Source organism: Tarenaya hassleriana, unplaced genomic scaffold, assembly GCF_000463585.1.
Source record: "Tarenaya hassleriana unplaced genomic scaffold, ASM46358v1 Cleome2, whole genome shotgun sequence".
Classification (NCBI taxonomy): Eukaryota; Viridiplantae; Streptophyta; class Magnoliopsida; order Brassicales; family Cleomaceae; genus Tarenaya; species Tarenaya hassleriana.
In genome coordinates this window covers 3448339-3469465 of record NW_010965372.1, presented here as the reverse complement: position 1 = coordinate 3469465, position 21127 = coordinate 3448339, and the positions used below count along the sequence as shown (strand labels likewise).

General features: G+C 32.5%; 2 protein-coding genes across 2 annotated transcripts; both read right to left on the bottom strand.

Annotated features, from left to right (window-relative positions):
- Positions 1-3901: 3901 nt before the first annotated feature.
- LOC104812023 lies at positions 3902-5886 on the bottom strand. The gene is made up of 5 exons (XM_010538951.1): positions 5777-5886; positions 5584-5673; positions 5264-5461; positions 4966-5181; positions 3902-4625 (listed from the first exon to the last, which is right to left on the bottom strand). Exons 2-5 carry the CDS (start codon positions 5584-5586, stop codon positions 4305-4307), a joined length of 738 nt encoding a protein of 245 aa, XP_010537253.1. The 5' UTR covers positions 5587-5673; positions 5777-5886; the 3' UTR covers positions 3902-4304.
- Positions 5887-12129: 6243 nt separating this feature from the next.
- On the bottom strand, positions 12130-17410 carry LOC104812022 (squamosa promoter-binding-like protein 14). The gene is made up of 11 exons (XM_010538950.1): positions 17041-17410; positions 16237-16844; positions 15945-16138; positions 15056-15855; positions 14888-14962; positions 14664-14771; positions 14452-14569; positions 14224-14359; positions 13996-14140; positions 13295-13903; positions 12130-12955 (listed from the first exon to the last, which is right to left on the bottom strand). The coding sequence occupies exons 2-11, from the start codon at positions 16812-16814 to the stop codon at positions 12542-12544; spliced, it is 3177 nt and encodes a 1058-aa protein (XP_010537252.1). The 5' UTR covers positions 16815-16844; positions 17041-17410; the 3' UTR covers positions 12130-12541.
- Positions 17411-21127: the final 3717 nt, after the last annotated feature.

The following is a 21127-nucleotide window of genomic DNA, read 5'->3' as shown; positions in this document are numbered from 1 at the left end:
TTTTTTTTTTTTGTAAATCCCACCTAATTTTAAAAATGTTAATAATATATATTATTAAATGTAGTTATAACAAAGAAGTAACAACTCTCGTTATCTATTTTTAATTAAACAAATTATCATCAAAATTTAGGGGTCCCACTTAATTTTAATTTAGTTAATTTGTATATTTTGTTATATTAAATATGTTTTTATCATTTTTAAATATTATTATTTTTTATTATATTAATTAATAATTTTTTATTATTTTAAAATTATAATATGTACGGGGCCTCTAAATTTTGTGAAACGCCTTGAATATTACACAACATATATATATATAACGCAGTCGCCTTTTTCCAAGAGTTTCCCTACGCATGATGATTATTTATATATTTATATATATATATATAAATATATGCAATTTGTTCTTGAGTTCTTTGTTATATACTCCGTAAATTCTGATTAAATTCTCAATTTTTATTTTTATATTTTTTTTGTATGAATTTATTTATTTATTTATTTTATATATGTTGCTTGTTAGAAAACCTTTTTTCAGTTATTGTAAAATATTTTTTAAAGATTATTGTGACTGAAAGAGAAAGACCAGCCTAATATTTATCCAGGGAGCTTGAACAAGAAGTAGCGGCCCGAATAAGGCCCAATAAATATAGACTCAATAGGCCCATTTTCTTCTAGGCCTTATTACAACATAAGTTCGAAGGGCCCAAAACAAAATGATGTATGTATGTATGCATGCGTGTATGTATGTATGTTCATGATGACTTTCCCCTTCAGCATCTTACGCACGTGCGTCTGTCAAACAGACATGTTATCTCGTCACGTGCAAATGTCTGCGGTAAAAAAAAAAAGAGATATATATATATATATATAGAGAGATGTATATATGCTCTGATTTTAAGTACATGATATGTGCTGTATAATTACCATCAATCTATAGATTTTGAACCATTTTTTTTAATACTTTTTCCTTAAAAAGGGTTACTAGCATATAACTAATTTAAGATTGTATCAAATGTAATTTTATTGAGTCAAATAATTATACGAGCTACTACAATGTAAATATAATATTGGAATGAAATATTTATAAGTATATATTGGATCTTTGTTAGAATGTCATTGTCAACTATTTTCTCTTATTCAACAAAAATTATTTTAATTCTATTTATCTTAAATATATTTAATCTACATTCACAACATAATAGTCACACGCCTAATAGTTTAGAAATAAATTAGACATGACACAACCCTTAACAGGAAGAAAACAGAATCCGACATTCCATTGATATAATTAGTTGGTTTCCGAATTTAGATCAATTTAATTAAACTTATATATTTCATAAATTCCAAATTTATAAAAGTAAAAATAATACACATGTTGTTTTTATTAAATTCTAAAATGTAAAAAAAAGGGAAGGTTGACGCAAGTTGTGATGCCACGAGACAAAAGCCTTATCAAGAAAGGATCTTATCCACTTGGCTATTTTTGTGTGTGTGTGTGTGTTTATGCTTTGTTTATTTAACTTGCAGGCTGAGTCACTTCCACTGCCCTTTTTAATTAATTGTATCTTTATATTTTGTTAATAATTTCAAAATTGTAAATATAATATATAGATACAAAATTGTGAAATACCCATAAGAATTCCTAAACTTAATTATGGGTTAAAGATGATTACTGTCTTCTATTTTGCATAACCTAATTATATTTTAGGAAAAAATTGGAAAATCATTTTAAAATATTTTCAGATTAATTTAGATAAATATCTAACCCTGACACCACAAAAATATTCGAAATTGTCTATTTGGCTATAATGATATATATGTCTATGTCAAACAATTTATGCAAATTTTCTAAGTTCAATTCCAACTATAGAGAAAATATCCTATGCATGCATTGAATCCAAATGTGCTAGAGAATATGTATGTATATATATACATATTGTTTTGACGATTCTATATTCCAATATTTTATTTGTGAAATTATTGATATAACCTAAAAAAACAAAAATCACAATTCCCAAAAGGAAAGACATCATCATTATCTCTCCATTTGTCCTGTCCATAAAAAAAAATATAAAATAAAATAAAAATTCAAAATATTGAGTTACTTCTCGTTGTCTCGAAAGACTGAAAGGAAGATAAGCCCCATATGGGGCCCATATAAAACGTGTCGAGACTGCAATGGTATCACCTGACACGTGGCGTGAACCCAGTGAGCGAAAAGTAAAACCTTCGGAGAATTTACGGGAATACCCCTCCTTGGACGGTAGCTGACGTGTGCTATGTCGTAAGCAGTGGGGCCCATCCGATTTTCTTGGCCGCATAAGTTTAATGAACAAGTGGATGCGTACTTTAATGTCGTTATTTATTTTTTATTTGCTTAAATGTGATACATAAATTTTTGAAAAAAAATACATAAATCCAATTTCTTATACTTTCTTGCGGCTTGAAAATTAATTTCCAGTAATAGTAATGGAGATATAATCGAAAAATTACAAAATATAGAAAATTTAATTCTTTATATACCACTTGTAATGCAGAGATTAAACTAGTTACACAAGTTAAAGTTTGTAAATTTTGATGATAAATCTTTAGAACTATAGTTTAAATATTTTTTGGGATATAAATAAAAGATATTGATACTGAATGGGAAGAATTTTTCAGAATTTTTGGATTTCAAAAACCGAAAAAATTGACAATCAAATTTGATTTTTCTAAAAAGCCGAAGATTTACTTTATGAAAAAAAAAATCAATTAAAAACTAAAAGTCATAATTTTTTTAGATTTATAAACTTATGAAATCTAAAAACCAAAAACCAAAAACTAAAAATCAAAAACTAAAAACTAAAGTTAAAAACCCAAAATAAAAATTACTGTCAGCAAGAGAGCTTGCTATTTTTTTTTTACAAATTAATTTGGTTGATACTGTAAAAAAAGCTAATTTCTGTAAGAACTAATGTCATGGTGGATGGTTTTATTAAATGTGGACCGACCAATGGAAATATAAAGGTGAAGGAAAAGAAACACACGGCTCCTAGGGTTATTGGCGCAGCCTTTCGGATTCCACACGGCTCTAACCACAATATAAAATATTAATAATATTCTCATATTATAATAATAAATCAATAAATCAATAAATCAATAAATCAACCTTATCGTTTGGACAAAATTGTCCATTGAAAGAGTTAGCTGATTTTAATTTATTTATAATGCTTAGGGATAGGAATACGTACATTTGATAACGACGTACGTATATTTCAATGTATATACATAATACATGTCCACATTATTTTTAATCCATTATATTAAATTTTGTACCTTTTTTTTCAATATTTTTTCATTTTTTGATGATAGTGTTTATATTACGAAAAAAACAAAAATTTTCAGAAATTTTCAATTTACAAGAACGGTTTCGCATTTCTAAACTGCCAATATAATACACATCCATACCAATAAAGATCGTCGAAATAGAGTCACGGTCAATTTACTCCAAATTTTATAGTTTCAATTATAAAATTATATAGTTTTGTTATCCTAATTTCAAATTAGATCAAACACAGAAATCAGACTCGACGTATGATTCACGCTAACATTTATATATATTCAAGAATAACTATTCTTTTTCAACAAAACATTTAATCCATTTATTTTTATTCTAATATTATGTCAAAATAGTAATCTGATTCTAATATCATTAAAATATCAGACTCTTCTTAGGATAACCTTTTATATTATATAGATTATATTTTACGAATTCTATTGTATAAATCCATGTCATGTTACAAGAACTATATCATTTAGTGAAGAACTATATATACGATCCTGTTTACACACACTATACATATATATGTACATATATAATCTAGGTTATATACACAAACCACAATGCTAATACAACGCATGATACATCTATAAACTTGATATTATTTGTACGGACAAAATCTAATGTACATTATACATAAGCGTGGATTTACTACAAATGCTACATCAACCTTTTTTCAGTATACCCTAATTCTTGCTATTTAATTATACATTAAAAAACCAAAATGTATGTATACCCTTTCTTGCTTCAAAAACTAATCTAAAAGGCAAAAAAAAAAAAAAAGAGATACATTCTTTCTTCTTCCTATTGCCATTTACATTATGTGATTGGTTTCACTCCAATCATCTGATCTAACATTTTTTTTCAGAACAAATATAATAAGAGACCTTACTGTATAATCTAACCTTATGACCCATATTCTAAAAAACTATATATTATAATTATATTAATATGGTTCTAATGTAGGGGGTGAAATGTAATTATTTTAAAACGGAGCACGATGTGGAACACCCTTCCGCCGGCTAGAATTGCGGTGGTTGTAGATCGGAGGAGTTCCCGGAGAAAGATTCAGACAGCCCTCATCGCCGGAGCTCGAGGACCGTTGATCTAACCCTCCCTCTCCAATGATGTTGCATCGGACGGTGGAGATCGAGAGGCCGTTCATCAGACGGTTGAAAGCGCTCGTCTTGCGGATCTTGGTCGGTGTGGTCGCCTCATCTGACTCCGACCCTCCTTGGTAGTCCCTCCCGTGCTTCCCTCTCAGAGAGAAGGTTAGGCTCGCGTCTCCCCTCTTCATCCCTCCCAGCTGCAAGGGGCAATTCCGTCATTTCAGGTTTCCACATTCCACAGAGGTGGGTGAAACAGAGCATGAACGCACTCGACCAAAACACACAAAAACTAGAAAGACACGAAGGTAAATCCGTTTGTATCGTACTCAACACGATGAAATGAATGATGGGTTTTCTTCTGTTTTCGACATTGTTATGTCCGATTTCTGAAACAGAGATCGAAACTGTAACAACATGGAAAAACAGAGCATGAGTAAATTTTCTTCTGTTTTCGACATTCATATGCCTGATTTCTGCAACAGAGATCGAACTGTAATAACATGGGAAAAGAAAACAGAGCATGAGCAAGAAGAGTACCTTGCAACCGAGGGAACAGAAGCGGAAAGAATCAAGGAGGCTTCTGCAACAGATTTCGCAAGTGTTGGTAACCCCTTTTCCGATTCTGGGCTGAGGCCGTTCGTTCAAGAACACGATCTTGGCGCTGTTTATGATGTATGTCTGAACACACGAGATGTCTATGTACTTCTGAATCTCGTTCACTCTCACCACGTTGTGGTACGAAGATCTCCTTATCTGAGATTCGTTTTCAGATTCAGGGTTTTACGGAGGAAAAAAAACAGAGGAAAGATCAGAACTTTCGAACAAACGGTCGAACCTGAACGACACGGTGGTCTCTGTGTTTGATCAAACAGTAAGAACAGAAGGCATTTCCGGTGCAATCGAGACAGAACATGTTGCATTCGCTCTTGTTGGAATCGGCGTGGATGGAACAGGGCACGAAGTAACTCGCTCGAAGCATCGGCATTAGCCATGGCGGACCCAGATACTCATCCTCTGTCCTGATCATCGGCCCCTGAAATCAGAACCCAGAAAACAAAAAAGGAGCAAACTTTAAGCCTTTCCCGAGAAAATCCTCAAAGAGAAACGGCGAGAAAGCGAAGGAAAAGTCAATCGATCAATCAATCAATCAATCACCATGACTTTCTTGTGATTGGCCTTGATGGCCCCGAAGTTGAACTGGTGATTATGGTTTGCAATAGCCAGCTTTGCGAGCTCAAGAGTAACCTGCAAGAACAGAGAGCAAGATTCTGGTGAGAATCTCTGGATAAATTAAGCTTTAATAGAAAATAAAATACAAAATAGGAGAAATCTTAACGTGAAATGAAACCTTTGAAGTGTATGGCGATTGATTCTATTCAGAGAGCACAGTCCTTAGAAGAAGAAGAAGAAAAAGAAGAAGAAGAAGAAGAAGAAGAAGAGGAAGAGGTTGCAGGAATGAAGGAACAGGAAGGCGGCGGCTCAAGTGAGAAATAGAGATTTAAGGCGGTCACAATAATTTTCAGCGGTTTATATTTCATGATATATTCATTTAATATTATTTTATTCTTTATTCTTTTTTTTCCAATTATATTCAGATTTGTTTATTCGGTAGCTTCAATAATTATGCTTTTTTTTTAAAAAAAAAACTCCTCGGGAGACACGTATCTAAATGTGCGTGATAAATTTTAAAGAATATTTACATTATATGAAATAACAAAAAATACTTTTTTTCCTGTATTAAAATAACTTCTCTCTAATTATTAAAAAAAAAGTAGAAATGTAATAATATTCCACGGATTGAAAAAAGGGAAAACGACAAAAAAAAAAACCAGTGAATGCAACTGAGGTGAGCAAATGGAGGTGATGTGGCAATTGTTTGAAAGGCCAGAAAGATCGGACGGCTGCTAGAGGAGACACAGACGATCGAGAGATTAAATCTGAGCCGTCGGATGAGAAGCGCCTTCTCGGACAATCTTTTTCGACGTGTCGGACGCTTTTGCCCCTGGACCACGGCGGACTCTTATAACGCGTGTCTCTATCCATTTTCATCGCCTGTGGCCTATCCAGAACCGTCGGATTAACCGCCAGTGTGGGACCCAAGACCGCGATGGTTTATAATCATCGGGTGTGCCATTGACTGCCACGTGTACTCTTATGGTCCAAGAGAATTTTTTTTAAAGACAATTAAAAATATATGAGGATACATCCATGTTTATTTATTTTTGTTATTTTGATTTTAGATTCTCTGGTCAAACATGGAGTTCCCGGGAATCTCTTGTACGGGTTTTTATTGCAATAATATCCATCGTTTTTACGATCGTACGTGGTACATTTAGACACCAATGTATACATATATATATAGGGCATGTATATAGGTGCTTACTTTTTCTTTTATAAAAAAGGGTGTCATTTTTTTTTATTATAAAAGGGTGTGATTTGAGTGGACCGAGGTTTCTATTATGATGAATGATATCAAATTGTTAATTAATAGGCTTACCAAAAAAAAGGAGTTTCTACTTAAACCTAAAAATGAACATAATATATAAAATATTTGGTTTAATTAATTGGCTTTTTCATTTTTTGCGATTTTTAATCGGTTTTCGCATGGAACTATTCGAGAGAATATGATTGGAAACATATTTGGAGCTCGCTATCATGAAATGGTTCAACGCCAAGCACGTACGTTTTGAATCTAAACGTGCAATCTTTTTATATATATATATATATATATATATATAAAAACACATTCTCATGCTATACTAGCTTTTTATATGCCTACAAATCATTTTCATTGTCTTAAAATTATATGTATATAGAGATATTGTGTCTAAATATTTCATAATCTAATAAAAAATTACGTATTTTTAAATATGTACGTTTGCAATAGTAATTTGAAATATATGCTTTAGCATTATCTAGTAGTGCTATCCACGTAATAGATTATATCCACAAAAACAATTAATAAAAATTGTGTATAAACACCGCCGTTAGAGAAAAAAACAGAAGAAAAAAAAAAGAGCAAAATAAATTTAAAACGATACTCAAGGCGATGATACTATTGGATTTAGTATATCGTTGTCATCTTCATCGTCGTTTTCGAATTCGACCAACATTGTTGATGAGAAGAAAAAAATTAGAAAGTAGGCTTATTTTGGTTGTTAATCAAAATAATTCAACCGAATCGAATACGATATAAAAATCAATTAATTACGATTTTTTTAAATCTAAAAATTGAAGATCGAATTAAATCAAAAAAATTCGTAAAAACTAAAAAAATTTATTTAAATTTTTTTACTAATAAAAAATCAAACCCAAACAGAATTAAACCGAAATAAAATTAAAAATCGAATGGTTATAATTTTTTTAATACAAAAATAATTGAATTCGTATATAATCAAATCGAACCCGGCCGAAACTCTCGAATAGTTATCATCCCTATCCCAAACAAGAATTTTGGATATCACTAAAATAACATTAAAAAGCTTTAGGAAAGTTATGGAAATAAGTGGCACTGCCACACAACCTGCACGTGACTCACGTGACATTTATGTCTGGCTTTTTGTTACTTAATTTGTAATGTTTATCAACAATGGAAGAAAAAAAAAGGATTAGAGATAACTACGATCGAAAAAACCCTAAAAGTAGCTGTCTCATTCTGAGGGTAATCGTGATTTGTGAATCCAAAACTATAGGAATAATTAAAATAATTTCGGTTTTTAACAATTATTGGATATTTTGGAGTTCCATTATTTTTATGTTTAGTTTTTTCAGCTGTAATAAATTTCTACTGTTCAATCAGTTTTAGAGTTGGATTCTGTACTGTTCGAACTTGTTTGAGATTTCATTTTAAAAAATAGTTTTATTTTAGTTTTAGATTTACTTTCCGGTAATTATATTTAATGCAAATGAATTTGAATGGTTATCAAACATAATAATTTGGTTTGAATTAGATAACATTTGTTGACTAAACAAAAAGTCTATTTCAGTTTTGAATATTCTACAACTAAGATATTGATGGATTCAGAGTTCAGATTCAAAGTATATACGAAAAGTTCGGAAATTAAAATAAAATAGAAAAAATAATAAAATTTCAATGTATTCAATTGTTCTTAATATAATTTCGCATAGATGGATAGCGTCGTGATGTAAAAAAAAAAAAGGATGAAATCCATTATTGATGGCGAGATTTTTTTTAAAAAAGTTTCAAGGTGCATTGGATAATGATATTTGTCAACAACTGCAACCAAAACGTACCAATTTCAATGAATTTTAACCAAAATGTACCAATTTTGAGATGAAGAAGCAAACCGGATAGATTTGTTTGCCGGCCTCGGTTGCATATTTCTTAAAAAATGGTTGACAAATCATCATTATCATCATCCTTTTCCGTCGGAGTGGACGTTTCGGAAATCGATTCGAATTCGGGACGAAAATGCACGGTTCGGATTTTTTTATTTTATAAAAATAGATATCAATCGGTTTTTATATTATATTCGATTCGGTTCGATTTTAATTCCGTTTTGGTTTGATTGCAATATTTATTAAAAAAGATAGATATTTTTTAAAAAATTTCGGTTTTTAAAAAAGTTTTAAAATTTAGTTCGGTTCAATTTGATTCTGAAAAATTAGATTTCTTAAAAATAATATTATTCAAAATTTTAAAACAATTTAAATAATAAAAATATCATATTTTTCTATTCGATTTAATTCGTTTCTTTAACGGCCATCCCTATTTTTCATGCATATGGATGGGTCTTATTGAGATTGGAAACTAAAAGTACTGGCGGGAGTTGGAGGGTCCACGAGGTAATCATTTATTTCATTTTTAAAATATATTTATTGAATTCTAGAATGGGCAATTTGCAGCACGCATAGCAATTATTAAAGTTATGGACAGAATGAAAATTTGGTTTTGCATTACATAAATTATTGTTTTATTTATGCTTTCAAAAGATTGTCACATGAGTTGAAAATCATAATATTATATGGAATGCCTAAACTATATCACTAATTTTTTTTATTAAAAACATTTAAATAAAAAACTAAATAAATTGCTAAAAAAACTTATTATACCATTAATTTTTGTATCCACGTAAATAATCCTTCGTACCAGTTTTAATCGAATAAAAACAATAAAAACATTAAAAAATATACACTTATATTATGGTCTCAGAATAAATAATAATTCCTAATTTATTTGATAATCACCAAAGCTTGTAATTATTATTTAAAAAAATCTAATTAATTATTGCATTAAAATAAATTTTAACTATTGTAAAAAATAAAAAAATACTCAGACTCAATTGTAACAAATTTATAAATAAAATTATTCTAGAATATTTAATTAGAATATGTTAATTCAATTACTAAAATTTATGTGTAAAAATGTAACGTCTACATTCGTTACGGATGTTGAAACTAACCCGCTAATCAACATGAAAATTTTCAATGTGCTTTGTCATCATTTCATTCATCCTTATATTACTTTAGTACGAGCAATAGTTAGTTTTGGAGTTTTCTCGAGATAGATAATAAAAAAAAATATATTTTGTCGATACGAATAGTTCAATCAATTTCGTTAAATTATCTTTAACTGTGTTATTTTATACCTATACATGATCCCAATACTAATTTTATTTAGATGACATATTTTACCGGTACCCAAAGAAAGAACACACATGATCCCAATACTACTAACCTAATCCCTTCATATTTTTATTTCGCACGTGTTTTTTTTTCTATGCTGGCCTTTTTTTTTCTAAAAGATTTTTATTCAGAAGAGAGCACGTGTGTGTATCGTATCACGTTTCTCAAGCCAAACTTAAAGGGTTAAAGAGATACGTACGTGGCTTCTTACTTGACCCACAAGCAGATAAGGTTCACAGCAATTAGTGAATCCTATTAGGAACAAATGTCTTTATGGATTTTCATGTAATGCCACTTGCACCATCTTTGGACCGACACCGACTAGAACTTTGTAATAACACCAAAACAACAATATCTCCAAAATCAATTGGGCCATAAGGCCCATTGGGCTTTGCTAGTGATGAGCCCATCACACATGGACCGATAGTCAGCCTAACAATCGCCCGAGAAGAGAAAATATCAAAGATCTTAGAATACATTATAAAGAGAGAGAGAGAGAGATTGAAAAAATATAGTTAATTCCTCCTTGGGTATTTTTTGACTTAGGTGTTAACCGGTAGAATCGTAATTGCAATCGCGGTGATTGCGGACGTTTACGATGCGTTTGTTGGTTATTCTAGACGATTGGTACTGGCTGGTAAAAAAAACTGTTGTTGGTACCGATTGCGAGTGATTGCGATTTAAAACGATTGGTTGACAGCGATTGCGATTGCAATTTGATTTAAATTACAAAAAAATACATCATTATATACAATACTAACCATTTTTAAAATATTTTTAATTAGTTTTTTTTACTATTATTTAATATCAAATAATTATTAAGTTTTTTTTACTATTATGTATGTATGTGTATATGTATATGTATATATGTGTACGTGTATATAGATGTATGTATGTATATATGATTGTTTGTGTATATATATGTATGTTTGTAAGTATATATGTGTGTGTATATATATGTATTATATATATATATATTTATATATTTTATGTATATATAAACATACGTAAGTTCTTTATATATATAATATGATATGTATGTATAAATAATAACAAAATAATATTTTCAATTTTATATTTAATTATTTATAAATTTAATAATTATTTGATATTAAATAATAGTAAAAAAAACTAATTAAAAATATTTTAAAAATGGTTAGTATTGTATATAATGATGTATTTTTTTGTAATTTAAATCAAATCGCAATCGCTGTCAACCAATCGTTTTAAATTGCAATCACTCGCAATCGCTACCAACAACAGTTTTTTTACCAGTCAGTACCAATCGCCTAGAATCGCCAGCAAACGCATCGTAAACGCCCGCAATCACCGCGATTGCGATTGCGATTCCAACAGTCAACACCTTAGCTGCGATTAGAATATTGATGTTTTGTTGCGATTACGGGCGATTACGATTCCAGCAATCACTTTTTCAATCACCCGTAATCGCCAGAAGTTGCAATCGCTGCGATTGCGGGCGATTGCGTTACCACCAGTCACACCTTTATTGTGAAAGTTTTTTCTTGTTTGCTGATTCCGAAATTCATTTACAAATTAAAATAAGAATCCAACACCAATAAAATTGGTTGACTCATCCAAAATTAGATTAGATGGTTCACCCGATAAAAAAGAAAACAAAACTCTTTTTCAATATGGATTCGAATCATCATCTAGAAAGAAATATTCACATGATTTCTCCGATTTTAGATATATTCGGACAAAAGACTAGATTATTAAAAAAAAAATTTGGTTGACTGGTCATCATCTACGAACATAAATATCCTGTGCGATTGCGTTGAATAATTTACTTCACGGTCACGTCGTACGCCGGAATAAATAAATGAATACATACATACATATATATATATATATATATATATTCCTGGTTCTTTTTCTCTCTGTATGGGCCTAATCATGTGGGTATGCGCCACGTGGAACCGTGTTTAGCGAATCTTGCGAGCGATCAATGGAATCGACGAGGGATTCGACTAATCCCAATTTACAAACAAATTTTGATTTGATAAGAACCCGAATCATATTTCTGAAAGGATTAAGAAACATGAAAACGAACAGATTAAGAAACAGAGAATTACCCAAACATATATTAATAATAATAATAATAATAACAACAACAACAATAAAATAATATAAAACTTAATCCCCACTGATGAACCCTCAACCCTAAACCTCTGTCTCCTCTCGAGGATCTACGAAGGGCAGATTCGGAATTTCACGTGGTGGGTTCCTCCCCTACTGTCTCTTTCGCTCTTCACCTGAATCTTCTTACAAAACCATTTCTGTCTCTCCCATCTCCTCTCCTTCACCGTCAGAGAGTTGTTGTCTCTATGGGGACAAACTCCATAACTTGAACTTCAAGAAAGTTCCCAAAAGAGAATTCAACTCTCTTATTTCCGCCGAAAACCGAAGAAATACACTTACCCGCCTCGCCTCGGGAATCTCCCGCCCGCTACATCGAGCCGTAATCCAAGCCTCCCCAGCTGAAATGAGCGCCTTGCCGAACGATCGGGAAGGCGTGCATGAACACGCAGACGCAAACGCAGACCGTGGCGACAGCAAGCATCGAGTGGATGATCGGTGTCGGGAACAATCGGTACGAACCCGAGATCTTTCTCTGGTACTTGAGGGCTACGGTCCCGCAAGTTGTGCAAGAAGATCGCTTCAGCTCTGAACTCGATCTATTGCTCAGTCCTGTCTGACCATCGATCCTGCTCTCGATGTTTATGGAGACTTGCCTGTTTCGTTTATCGGTAAGTTTCCGAGCCACCAAGGCGTTGTATCTGTGGTTGTTCCTCGTCGAGGCGTAGCTATAAGGTGTGTGCCCGCTTTTGTCGAGGAGAGAGTTCCAACAAGATAGCCCGATCTGAACAACAAGACGAGTTGATTTGAGTTAAGAAGAACTAAATCTGAATTTGGTTAATTCGATTAATATTCAAATAACACATCACCGTATCCGACCAGAACTTGATATAAAAACCGAATCATTATGATTTTTCTAAAACCGAAATTCTGAACCCGGATCAAATACAAAATAACCTAACTGAAAATTTCTTTGATAAAAGATCATTATTAGCGATGAAAACCGAATCCAAACGAAACGAGTCGAATTTAAAAAAAACGAATGGTTATAATATTTTAAAAACTGAAATAATCGAACCCGAACATAAACGAACCGGAAGCCACGGAACAGAAAGAAATGTACCTCTTGCGGGTCGTTTGTCAACACATCAATCATACCATCTGAACCAGAAGTAGAAGCAGCAAGATGCAACGGCGTAATACCGCCAGGGCCAGCAGTGTCGGGTAGGAAGACAAACTCTTTCGAGGTACTGAGCGAGGAGGCGGTAACGGAATAATGAATCAACATTTTGGCCATCTTTGTGCTCCTTCTCTTGACGGCACGGTTTAATAACTGAATCTCAGCCAACATATCTCGAGACTCCCTGATCAATCCATCCTTACCCGAATTTCTTTCGACAACCATATCGAGGAGCTTTCGCACAAGAGAGCAGTAGTCTCTTTCAACCGAGAAGACGAGAAGAAACTTGAAACGGGTCATGGAGAAGTCGGAACCTCCCTGAATGTCGAACGAGGACGCATTCCTCTGGAAAAGCCATCCGAGCTCATTCAAGAAGCACAAAACTTCCTCCCTCGAACTGGGACGATCTGAATTATGCAATCGTTCTTCTGTAATATCTCTGTGAACTTGCGTTTTCGGGTGAAACTCGTCTTCGAGGCGATTCAACTCTTTGCAGATGGCAGCGTCGGCAATGATCAAAGGAAAACTATCGCCCCTGAACCCGTTCTCCACCTATTCACATAGTAGGAACAGTGAAAATCTCGAGACGAAACAGATACTCATGAGACAAAACATGTTTAAGTTTCGGTTACCCAAAGCCCTACCTCGATGAAACATCGCCCGAAAAAACCATGGCTTCCACCGTTGATTCTGAAACTACTTACGTTTAACTCATCGAAAACGGGTTTCTTACACGATGATGTCGTTACCTCCATTGACGCATAGCTACCCATATGAGCGCATCGTATCCTGCAGGATCGTGACCCGAAAAAGATTAGAAGAATGACAAGAAAGACCACTAAACCCTCTACAAAAGCTTTGATCCGACTCACCTGATTTCGCCATTATCCAAATTTCTACCCCTTACTAACAATGTAGTTTCTTCCCCGGCTACAACAGCAACTGGTGAAACTGAGATCAATTCCGGGGAATTCCACGTTCTCCAAGATTTGCTCAAACGGATCTTACCTGTAAGATTGTCATAGCAAATAACCAATAAAGCTACAATCATTGAGGTAGTATCCACCAATTCGACGCAACTTCTAACTAAACTCACTAACCATCTTTGTAAGAAGCTAGCTGTCTGCCCGTGTTTACCAGAAATCTTGTCCTCCTCCAAAACTCCGAACATGAATCTTGAAGCAGAAAACCGACTCGTTCCTGCAAGTTTTCCTCGAGCTGAAAAAACAAATAAAAAAATCGCGCTGTTTAAACGCTTGTAACTCTGAAAAAAACACGACTAATAGACCAGTGATCAGTTTATTTTACTCACTTGCTCCCATGCAGCAGATGACATCGCGACATAGACAGATAGGATAACACATCCCGGTCTGATATAACTCTCCATTTCCGATGGAATATTAGAAAGCCAATTATAAATCTGAAACAAAAGGGTAATGAGCATTGTAAGAACTCTATGGACACAATCGATAATAATAACTTACAATTATAAGATTCGTAATTTCGTAGTAACATTGCCAGCCAAGAAATTATCACCTGAGTTCGTAATGTCCCAGGAAGTTGACTAGGATCTTTTCCTAGCAGTTTGAAGACTATCCTCCCAGTTCGGTCCTGTTTCAATTTCAATCCCAAAAGACATAAACGGAATGTTTTAATCTATACATACAGACGTGCTATACAAGATACAAATAGTAGTGTGTATACCTGAGCATCGGAATTCAAGCTAGGAGGAGAATTATCAGAGCCAGATGAAGCATAACCAGCTTGATGCCCGAACCCTTTGAAGATATTATTTTCGGCCCCTCTATTTGATGCGCCAAAGAGCTCGAGTGGCAGACAACCAGTCCTAAAACCCGTGTTTTTATCTTTCTTTGACCTCGTTGTTTCGGGAGATGCCTGCTTTGGGAACAACTCCTGCATTACGGGAGACGATGATAGAGACCTATCCTCGACAGGGTTACTGCTTGCTGACGAATAGTATTTCCTTGATGTTGCCACGGTGGGTCGACTCTCATCCTCAGGTGAAGAGGTGAATAGTTGTAGAGATAAACTAGATCTAGTGTCTTGGAAATGTGAATCTGAATCCTGCGAAGGAGACTGGTGACTGCTACTACTTTTCTCTCCGCCAACAGAACCAAAATCTCGAGTTCTCTTTTCAAAATCGGCAGTTGTCCCCTGATCAGATGGAGTCAACTTAGTCTTGTCGCTGTCGCTAATCTCAACAGGCATTTGAGACATCAAAGCTAGGGCATCGTGAGAGGATGAAGCCAAGGTGGATGAGAGAACTGCTAGCAAGTCCATGGTAGATTGAGATGTCCCATTCATATCATTCCGGAAATTATCCACTGAGTGGTCGAGGTTTTTCCGAGCTAAAACTCCGATATTGTTCAGCTTCGAGGCAAGATCCATAGGCAAAGGTAATGAATTTATCTTGTTAAGTATCTGAAGAAGTCTTTCCCTGTCTGGAACAACTGTAGACTCGATAGGTTTCACCTCATTCCTACCTGCCGCATTCAGACCAAGCAAAATCAACATCTGATCGTAACCACAAGAACAAGAACGGAAAACTAGAAAGCAGATTCTAAACAAGTACCTTGTGCACAAGCCAAGGCCGTCAACAAAGCGACAAGATCCGTATTGGGGTTAGAGTTAGGATCACGGTTCCCCGGAACTACAACCCGCGAAGTGATTTCCTCCGGCTGGGTTTTCCTTCTTCGTCGGTTATGGCCTGCCAATCTACGCCTACAGCTCCTCTTCCCCTCGTCGAATTCAGAAAGCAGATGAAACCTACAAGCAGATATTTCAATGATTCAATGATAGATTGAACCAAAAAAGTCCACAGTATCCATAAAAGGGAAGACTTTAGGCCATCATCAGCCTCCTACCTGCTGCACTGTTGGCAAAACCTCTGCATCTGTTTCCCGACAAGAGCTTTAGAAGCCTTGCTATGAAGCTTACACACTTTATGCCTTCTATGGTAATCCTTTGCATTAGACAGATCTTCTTTACAAAAATCCACCTGACACATCGGGTAGTTCCCTCCTCCGGGTGATCCGGACCGAACCCTTTTGTTCTGTCTGTTCGCTTGCGTCTCTTCCATGCCGGTCAGACCACTTCCGAGGTTCAAATCAAGGTTTCTCTCATCTACTTCACTTCCACCGCAGCCGCTATTCATCAAAGTCAAACCGCTGTTATTGTTGTTGCTCTTGGCACTGACGTCAAACTGCGAATCGTTCCCAAGTCGGAGAACCTCTGTCTCTACGGGCTTAGCTTCGAATCTCCGACTGTCCCAGTCCCACATCTTAGGGTTCCAATCATCCCCCCGTTGCAGCGTTTGCGTTTGCGGCAGCCGGTGCGTGTGGAGATTCGGAATTTGGAAATAGAGATCGCGTTTTCTCCCCATCGGAGTAAGGGACTGGTGGACGAAAACCGGAGCAGCCACCTGAGCGCCTACCTCATCCATGCCTCCTCGAGCTTCTTGATCTCTCACCAACTGCAAAATCAAAATTAACCCAAAACAGGAAACTACTGAACCATTTTTCTCTCTTTCGGATCAAATCATATGAGCTTCTTTGGGAAATTCTTCACCCGTAGATATATTCAGTCGCTAAATCTCCACTGGATCATATCTCGAGATCTTCCTGGGGAAAAAACTTCGTATATCTAACGCGAAATCGAATCAAACGTACCTCATCATCTCCGTTTCGATGAACAAGGACGCGGAATCGCAGCTTCAATCACCACTCTTGCTCGAAAATCAGAAGTCTTTGGCACGAATCCGAACAAATCAACACCGAAATCGAATCAAACAACACCAGAAGGAAAAAAAAACTCTTCAGATTCGAACAACACCGAATCGAATCTTCAGCAGCTTCCAGATTTCCCCGAGTCAAAATCGATCCAGGAACAAGAGAGACGAAAAATTCTCCTCCACAACGTTTGCGTTTTCTCGTCTCTCACTCGAACTTTTTTTTTTGGCTATATATTGTTTTCGTCTGAACTTCTTCTTCTTGAGATGAGTCTCTTCTTCTTCTTCTTCTTCTGTTGTCTTCAACTCCTTACCTTCTACGGAACTTTTCTTTTCGGTTATGGCACAAACTGTAAATTCGAACAAGTTGGAGGGTATTTTATTACCCATATGAAGGATCCTAGACACTTCATTTATTTATTTTTTATGTATTTATATATTTTCGCCTTTTTCTACAGACTGGTGAGAAAAAAATCAGCTCTCATTTCAAAAAAGATTTGTCATTTTCACACAAAATTTGTCCTTCAAATGGTCCATTAATTTTTAAACCGAATTACACAAATTTATTAAGACTCATATTCTTGGTAACATAATGCATCATGTTTCCAAATTTAAATTGGAAGCGGAACCCATTTTTTTGTTTGATTTTTTATTTTTTTTAATTATATTAATTTGATTTCTACGATTTATTGAAATTCAGTTTTATAAAAAAATCATTAGATTTAATTTAAATATGATTATGTACTGTTCAACTAAAATTAAAATATTATATTAAATTCAATTATGAACACTATTTTTTTCCACCGAAAAATTAAAAATCCTACATTTTTGTTCCACGTGTAAGGAAAAAAGGACGGACAAGACAATACAGATAAAGAACTACGGTACACTCATACACGTCGAGCAATTAATAAAAAAAAATGTAATGATAATTCAATGGGAAAAGAAAATAAAAGAATTTTTACCATTTTCAATTTATAAATTTAAAGGTGAATATTTTCTACAGCTCTATTATTTTCATATTCATATTTTATTCAAATTTGGTTCATGTTATTTTTTTAAAATATTTATTTTCTATATATTAAAATTTTACTTTTATTTTCACTTAAAATATAGTTTACACTTGACTAATCAAATTACAAAATTTATTTCTATTAATTTTTAGATCAAACTATATTTAAAGATAATTGTATAATATTTAAGTTAGTTGAAATCGATTTTTTATTATATACAACTATTTCTATTATTTAAATTCTCTTTTTAAAAATATCTTAAATGGTGAAATATATTTTTGAGATTAGAAATAGTAAATACACTTTTACCCACAAGACATATAACTATAATATATTATTAAAAAGAAAATTTTATTTGAGAAATATAAAAATTGGATTAAAGTTCAAATCGTTAAACATTATATTTCTTCCCAACTCTAACAATAATAGCAATAATAATGAAAATATTCAACCATGTTGTAATAAAGCATAGTCTCTTAAAAACGATGATACTAAAAAATAATCTACAAACTTTATTTAGTATTAATTTTATAAGGACCTTATTACTTTGTTTCCTAATTATATAAGGTTATGATTTGGCATTGTTACCATTGTTGTTCCAAATAAAAATCATGGACAACAACATGTGATTTATTTTATTATATTAATAAACACAAATTTATTTAATAACTAACATGTTGGATTATTCTATAAATATTCTAAAATATATATTCATCATATAACATTTTATTCCTTGCGTTCTAGCATCTAAATTCCGAAAACATGTATTTTCTAAACTCAACATTGCAACTTTCTTCTCATTTTCACAAATTTTATTTTTTTTATCCCAACAATATATATTTATCTCTTTTTCTGGAAACCTCAGATATTTTTAAAATATTAATAATATAAAACAATCACATTTTGGACTGAATTAAAATGAAGATATGATATTTTATAATTTGACATTGAAAACGGAAATCCTATTATGTATTTAAGACAAAATAATCAAATTCCGACAAATATATATAGATTTCTAATTGAACGAAGATCAAAACATTTACTTTAAAAAAAAATATTTATTTCCGAAATTTGGTTCGCTTGGAGAGTCGTCGTCAACACGAAAGGGCGGCACAACATGCCACCCGAGACTGGTCTGCTTTGGAAAAGACGAAACTACCCTTATCTCTTCAATAAAATTACGTAAACACCCCTGTAGAGCCCCACATCTCCCACGTACGGTTCTGTCGCCTCCCACGCGCGTGCAATATCACCCAATCTCTCGAAAACGACGTCGTACGACAAAATTAATATATTTTTTAATATTTTCTAAATGAGTTGTCTTCATAATTATAACACCCCATAAATACATATTCGGTGAATCAACTCCAGTTATATAATTTCAAGATTGATAGAATAAGAAATCAATTAAAAATATTATTACGATTGGATTGTTACTACTTAATTTATTAATAATAAATGATACATTATTATATGCAAAATTTATTATACAATGTAAAATGATAAAAATGGGAAAAAAAAAAAAGAAAAGAAAAGTGGGGAATGGGAGTGAAAGGGAAACAGCTGTGATTTCGTACGGATTTGGACCACACTTTCTTTACTGTTTCCAGTTTGCACTGCCCTTATATTTGGAGAAGGTATTTAAAAACATCATCTGTTTATATCTAAAATATCTAAAATAATAATATTGTTTTTACTTTCACAAAAAAAAAAATTATGTACTTTGGAAATGTAGTGTTTTTAATCATTATTTAAATGATACCATTTAAAATCTTAAACATTTTTATTTTATAATATTCATAAATGCATTTAAATCCATGATTTATTTAATTTTTTTACACAACTAATTATATTTTATCTAGGATAGTAGTGTTCATTTAGTTTTGTTGATTGTCCTTAAATATCTTTTGAACTTTTAATAAATATATTTCGAATATGAAAATTGGATATTCTAAAATCTTAAACCAAAATTTCTCGATACATATAATATATTAGGTTGTAGAATGTGAATTAGTAAATATTTGGTAACAAATGTTTCAAATGAATATTAAAATATTCGATTCTAAATAATAATATTAAAATCCAATAAGAACAAAGTATGAATATAAATAAAGAAAATAGATACAAATCAAAACACACATTATCTTAATAAATTGTTGACCTAAATTAAAAAAAATTATGAAGTTTGAAATACCATAATCCCTAAAACATAAGCAATTTTTACACTCTTAATAAAAAAATATATATAAATATTTTAACTTGTAAAAACAATAAAATCTTTTTTATATATTAACTTAGAAAAGTTCATCATTAAAAATACTAATAGTCCTTAGAAATAGATATATTGATTTGTTTTTCATTTGAATTACATATAAAATTGATATTATTTATTTATATATATATATATAAATATTTAAATAATTTAAACTAATTTATTAGTATAAATATATTATAACAATATAATAAGTTATTGGTACGTGGTAGTCGATGCATTTCTTAATGGACCCAGAAAACGACATGTCCGGTTTGAATTGATCATAGCAGAAAAAAGTTCCATCATATCATATGCTAATAATTCCAATCAATATTTATTGATTACAATTACAAAAGATTATGATTCTTGGATTTAGAAAACGATGTCGTTTTACATTATTACATAAATAGTGGGTTCAACATTATTATTATTATTTAGAAATATACCCTAAATAATTTCAGGGTTGCATTATTTGTTAGAAGACATATAACTAAAACGACGTATTTAGTGTGTTGGCCGACACAATCTCTTTCTAACACTTGTGGAATAAAAACATGTCTCGTATATATATATATATATATATATATATATATATATATATATATATATATATATATATATATAAATATATATGTAATTAAGTATATAATTATTATCTTTTAGAATAAGGAATTATAAATTAAAAAGAAAACATGAAGTCAAACAGACTATTTATAACGAAAAAAGAATTAGGAATCGAACAGAACGTAGATATACCGTAT